Here is a 6,296-nt window from a genome sequence, read left to right as displayed (position 1 = left end):
TCTTGGTATTACGGCGGGGGCTAACATGAATAGAATTAATAATTGGACCCCGATCATAGAAGTTTTTGACAAAAGATTGTCGACCTGGAAAGCTAGGGGAGGCATACTCTAATTAATTCAGTATTGGAAAGTCTTCCTATCTATCACTTCTCATTATTTAAAGTACCGGTCGGAATCCCTAAAATTTTGGAAGCTAAATGAGGAAATTCCTTTTGGGTAGGATCTAATGGTAATATCAAAATCAATTGGGTGACGTGGGATTAGGTCACGTGGCCTAAGATTAAAAGGGGGTTAGATATCAACAGGCTCAAGGAGGTTAATGAGGCCCTGCTGTTTAAATGGGGATGGAGGTACAACGTTGAAAATCAAAATCTTTGTAGGAAGGTGGTGGAAGCGTGCCATAGCAAAAGCAATGAAAGGAGCTTCCTGCCGTCTAACGGTAGCATCGCGTGGTGTTGGAATAATATAGTTATGGTGATTTCTAATATTAAGTTAAACGGTAAGGGTTTAAATAGTTTAATGATGGGGAAGACAGGGAACAGGGAGGAGACTCGTTTCTAGATAAATACTTGGGCGGGCGATCTTCCTTTTTTGGAAAGATGGCCACTCCTGTTTGGATTGGAACTGTTTAAATCTTGCAGGGATTTTGACAAAACGGTTTAGAGTCGCGGAAATGGTGGTATGGTGTGGAATTGGTCAAGACTGCCCGAGTCGGATGTGGAGCTCAAGGAATGGCAAGAGTGTCAAGAGGTGCTTAATGAGGTGATGCTTTCAGATAATAAGGATGTTTGGTTTTGGAACGATGGGAGCCAAGACGGTTTTTCGGTGAAGGCCGTCAAAAAGGTGTTAATTACCGAGAGGGGTAACTGTCATCTCCCGAATTTTGATTGGTGTAAATGGGTGCCGCTTAAATGTAATATTGTGGCTTGGAGGGGTAATTTGGATAGGCTTGCTACGAGGGTTCATCTAAGAAGAAGGAATGTGGATCTGATATCGGTTATGTGCCCTTTCTATGGGGACTTTGAGGAAACGGTGGAGCATCTCTTTACTGCCTGTGCTATGGCGAATCGAGTTTGGTCGGAGTTCGGTATTTAGTGCAAAATCCCCCCCCCCCCCCGTTATATATTTTTAATTTTTAAGGATATTTTGGAAATACACAACTTCTCTCAAGCTGGTAAGAAAGAAAAGGTCATTCAAGGCTTGGTGATTATATCATGTTGGTGCATCTGGAAAGGAAGGAACGATATGGTGTTTAATCAGATTAGTCGTAACCCGAATGATATTTTAGGGGAGATAAAATCAAGAGGTTTTGCCTGGGTTAAAAAAAACGTCCTGTAATTATATTAGTTGGGTGGAGTGGTGTAAATACCCTATGTATATGTTGTAATTTGTTGTTCTTTGCCCGTTCGGGTCAGAGGTTTGCGTATTTTTTTTGGCCTTTTGCCCATTTGGGTCAGAGGTGTTTGTTTTAATGAAGTTTTCTTTTCCAAAAAAAACCTTAATACATCAGTGATTTTGGGGGGAAACAAAACAATTTTCTAATCCTACTTTTAATAAATGACTAAAAGAAATTACACGTGTCAATACCATAATCAACATTGATTTTTTTTATTATTTTTAACTTAAATCAGGTTAATATCATATAATGACAACATTGTTTTTTCTTTTTGATTGAGGTTTCTGTTGGATGCTTGTCGCGATACAACCTTGATCATCTTGATGGTAGCGGCTGCTGCTTCTTTGGCTCTAGGAATAAAAACAGAGGTAAGCGAATCATATCTTGTTTATCATAAGATAATAATATTTCCGTTTCTTTTTTTTTTTTTAATCTTGTACTTTATTTTCAGTGGATCAAAGAAGGATGGTATAATTGGGGAAGCATAGCTTTGGCTGTTATAATCGTCATAGTTGTTACAGTACTTCATTAAATAAACATCGATATCGTCAACGTTAGTTTGTGTTTTGAGCAGAAACTTATTGTCTAAACACTTAATTTGTGTTTTGTAGCTATAAGTGACTTAAACGCTTGATTTGTGTTCTGTAGCTACACGTATATAACTCAAAAAATAAATTGAATATGAAATCATTCGGGACACCCGCTGCAACGCGCGGGCATTCCCACTAGTAAATATAAATACGAATATGAATTATATAAGAAAAAATGAAAATCAATTACACAATATGAATTTGTTTTGTTATGCTATATTGTCACACCCCGATTTTTACAGCTCAGCCCGGTGGGCACGGTCGGGAGTATCGTGATGTAAAATTGGTATCGTCATAGTCAAACATACACAAAATAGCACAGCGGAAGTCTTTTGAATATAAAAATATTATTACAAACTCGATTGTCTGAAAATACCAAAGTAATAAGTACAGACGAACTTGTAACAATCATCCACAGGCGGATCATTATATACAAAAGAAGAACATCATACTAATGGCTTATGCGAAGGAGTTGCAAATTCCTCGTCTAACAAATCCGAGCAACTTCCAGCCTGTTTACGTATTTGTACCTGTCACTTAGTCTTTTGAAAATACGTCAGTTTTCACTGGTAAATACAATCAACTGGCACATTTTGAAATCATTTTCAAAAATTGATTTAGGTGCACAAGGCACGAAAAATCTTTTATAACTTGGGACAAACTATATCTCATGTTATCAGTTTTACATACTTGCCCCACATACGGGGCCCGAAAACTATGCTGGTTCATGATTAACCGACACACCACTTATCCCTTTCCGGGAAACCCATATTTGGGTATCAAAATTTATATCTTATTCCCTTTTTAGGGAATAATAAACCATATCGCATCTATCAGGTGTATGCATACACCACGTGCTTAGGTCGTTGTCACTTACAATTAAATGAGTCAAGGATATCCAGGACACGGTCGCATTAACCCCCAATGTTTCAGTCAAGCAATACGTATTAAAATGGGTTATTTGGATTTCCCGACACATTGGTCTCCGAATCCCTTACCCGACCATGCGATAATTATTTTACCGTATCCCAAGCCTGTATAAGGGAAAATAGATTAAGAGTATTTACCTGAGCTAGCTCTTGTCTTAAATTGCAAGATTTATAATAACTCAGCCGTATTCAATTAAGTAACTGTAGGTACAATTTACGGGAAGGCTCTAGTCTGGAATGATGGTATAAATAACAATTAGAATGCTAACAGGTCTTATTTTGGTCGTGGACTTAGACCGGCAAGCTTAAAGTATCAAAAACGATATGCTTGATTAAACGATGACCGGAATGGAATATAATTTAGACATACAAGTATGAAGACTTGTATAATATGGGTAAACTAAATACATAATCATCCTCTTGAACCAAGTTGGCCACTACACAGCTGCACCTACATATGATCCAACCCATATGACGTCTATTGCTCAAAATGACTCTTTTCAGATTCAAGTGAAACAGAATCAGAGGATAAAAAGAGTATTAAGGCTAGAAAATCATTTCCAATCTTGACAATACCGAACCACACCCAGACTAAAAGTTGTGTTATTAACAATTTCTACTTTATTGGTAAAATAAATCATGTATGGCACATTTACTTTCTCGAAGTGTAGCAATCTTAGTTGGTAATGGCTTGAATAATCTTTTCCGAATCATGTTTTATCACTACCAAATTATCAAAAGTATTTTGATGGCACTATCAAAATCTCAATTTAGTATTCCAAAAAGAATTAAGAACTCCATAATTTGTATCTAATTTTATATATATTGTTTACGAGTTTCCATGAATAGTAATTTTAAATTTAAAATAATATGTACCTTTTTAATATTTTATTATATCAATATATTATTTTTCATTATTACTTTTAACTTTTAACATATTTTTAGTTTTCCCTTTTATTTTATATATATTGTTTACGAGCTACCATGAATAATAATTTTAAATTTAAAATAATATGTATCTTTTAATATTTTATTATATCAATATATTATTTTTCATTATTACTTTTAACTTTTAACATATTTTCAGTTTTCTCTTTTATTATTATATTTACTTTTAGCTTTTTATATATATTGTTTACGAGTTACCATGAATAGTAATTTTAAATTTAAAATAATACGTATCTTTTTAATATTTTATTATATCAATATATTATTTTTCATTATTACTTTTAACTTTTAACATATTTTCAGTTTTCCCTTTTATTTTATATATATTGTTTACGAGCAACCATGAATAATAATTTTAAATTTAAAATAATATGTATCTTTTTAATATTTTATTATATCAATATATTATTTTTCATTATTACTTTTAACTTTTAACATATTTTCAGTTTTCTCTTTTATTATTATATTTACTTTTAGCTTTTAACGTATTTTCATCTTTTCCTTTTCTAAAACTATATTTCCTTTATCATTTATTTTTGTTTTAGTAATTCTTTTCTATTTTTTTTAATTCATCTTTGCCTTCTCAATTAATTTGATATTTATTTAATAACTTATGTTCGTCATGTTTACGAGCTACCATTAATAGTAATTTTAAATTTAAAATAATATGTATCTTTTTAATATTTTATTATATCAATATATTATTTTTCATAATTACTTTTAACTTTTAACATATTTTCAGTTTTCTCTTTTATTATTATATTTACTTTTGGCTGATGTGACACCCCGTTGAAACACGCTAGCTTGGCAGTGGCTGCTTCAACTTTCGGGACGAAAGTTCTTAAAACTTGGGGATAATGTGACACTCGAGGTTTTTCCGAACGAACACTTTGTAATATTTTGTGCATATATGATTATTATTAATTGGAAACGTGACTTTTACATGATATGTGTGACATGTATGTATTATATATATAATTATATGAGAGCCGAAACCACGACCCGAGACCACGACTCGCAACCACTCGGTTGCGAGTGGGCCACTCGGTCTCGAGTGGGCCTAATGAGCCGAAACCGGTTGGGCCGAAACCCCAAGCCCAACTCGTGACCCTTGTATAAATTCCAACCTCCTTCTCATTTTCCTCATTTTGTCACAACACACAAACACACTTCTCCTCTTTTTCTCTCAACTAGAAAACTCCAAACAACAACACCACTCTTCTTCTCTTTTCGGTTCAAGCAAGGATCTCGGACAAGGACTCGGTCAAGCTCGGATCACTCGGACACTTCATCTTCTCTCATTCTCTCCTCTTTGTTTTCGGCTCCTCCTTTTCATAACCGGTTAGTGTGTAGTAAATGCCTTGTTTATGCTTGCTTGAATGATATGTTTATGAAATAGAAAATGCTTGGTTAGAAACATTATGCATGATTCTAGGGTGATTTGTGAAGTAAACTATATGTGAAAACCATTTATGTGTGAATACTTGTGACATGTTTAAAATGACTAGAAAATGGTAGTCTAAGAATGGGTATGGCTAACCAAACTATGCTTCTTTGTTTCTTGCAAGAATGATGATGTTTAACATAAGATTTTCGGCTATATAATGTATGTTTTCTTGATTAGCATCATGATCTTGTCAAAATAGGTGATTTTCGGTTCATAAATATGTGTTTATGTTGGCATGAAAACCCTAGAAAACTATGAACATAGGAAGAACTTGTTTGAATATGGTTTGAAGATGCAAAAATGGCAAAGTTTGATCTATCTTTACTAATATTCAGATTAGGCAAAGTGTTAGTGAAATATTATTGGTTGTTTCCTATTATGGGCCTGAATTCTTGGTACAATTTGGACTGTCATACCTGCATCATCACGTGTACATGAAAGTGACAGATTACGACTCGCAACGACGGCATTACGACTCGCAACCACAGCATTCCGACTCGAAACCACACCGTTGCGACTCGCAACCAAAGCATGACAAGTCGAAACCACGTGATTGCGACTCGAGACTACGTCGGTTGCGACTCGCAACCACAGCATGATGACTCGAGACCACGGTTACGACTCGCAACCACAGCGTGACAAGCCGAAACCACCTGGTTGCGACTCGAGACCAGCTGGTTGCGAGTGGGCTGTTCATTTTGGTTACTGGGCCCATATGTGTTTAACTTGGACTATCTGTTGACTGGATTATGTGTTGCTGTTGACTGCTTAATTACTTAGGCCGGCCCAGTAACCCACTGTTTACTTATATGCTTGATACGTGTTAGTTACGTGCCTATATGTGTTTTACGTGAATGCTTGTACACCGAACCTGACCTATACCGGTAACCATGTTAGGACGTGGTGACCAACGTGATTGACAAGTAACCTAAACCTACTGAGCAACCCAAGGTGAGTTCACAACTTAAAAGCATGCGTCCCGGTGG

General features: G+C 35.2%; 1 protein-coding gene across 1 annotated transcript; it reads left to right on the top strand.

Annotated features, from left to right (window-relative positions):
• Positions 1-681: 681 nt before the first annotated feature.
• Positions 682-2,013, top strand: LOC110901606. The gene is made up of 4 exons (XM_022148417.1): positions 682-1,076; positions 1,677-1,764; positions 1,848-1,916; positions 2,008-2,013. Exons 1-4 carry the CDS (start codon positions 682-684, stop codon positions 2,011-2,013), a joined length of 558 nt encoding a protein of 185 aa, XP_022004109.1.
• Positions 2,014-6,296: the final 4,283 nt, after the last annotated feature.

Source organism: Helianthus annuus, chromosome 13, assembly GCF_002127325.2.
Source record: "Helianthus annuus cultivar XRQ/B chromosome 13, HanXRQr2.0-SUNRISE, whole genome shotgun sequence".
Classification (NCBI taxonomy): domain Eukaryota; kingdom Viridiplantae; phylum Streptophyta; class Magnoliopsida; order Asterales; family Asteraceae; genus Helianthus; species Helianthus annuus.
This window is presented reverse-complemented; position numbering and strand designations above follow the sequence as displayed.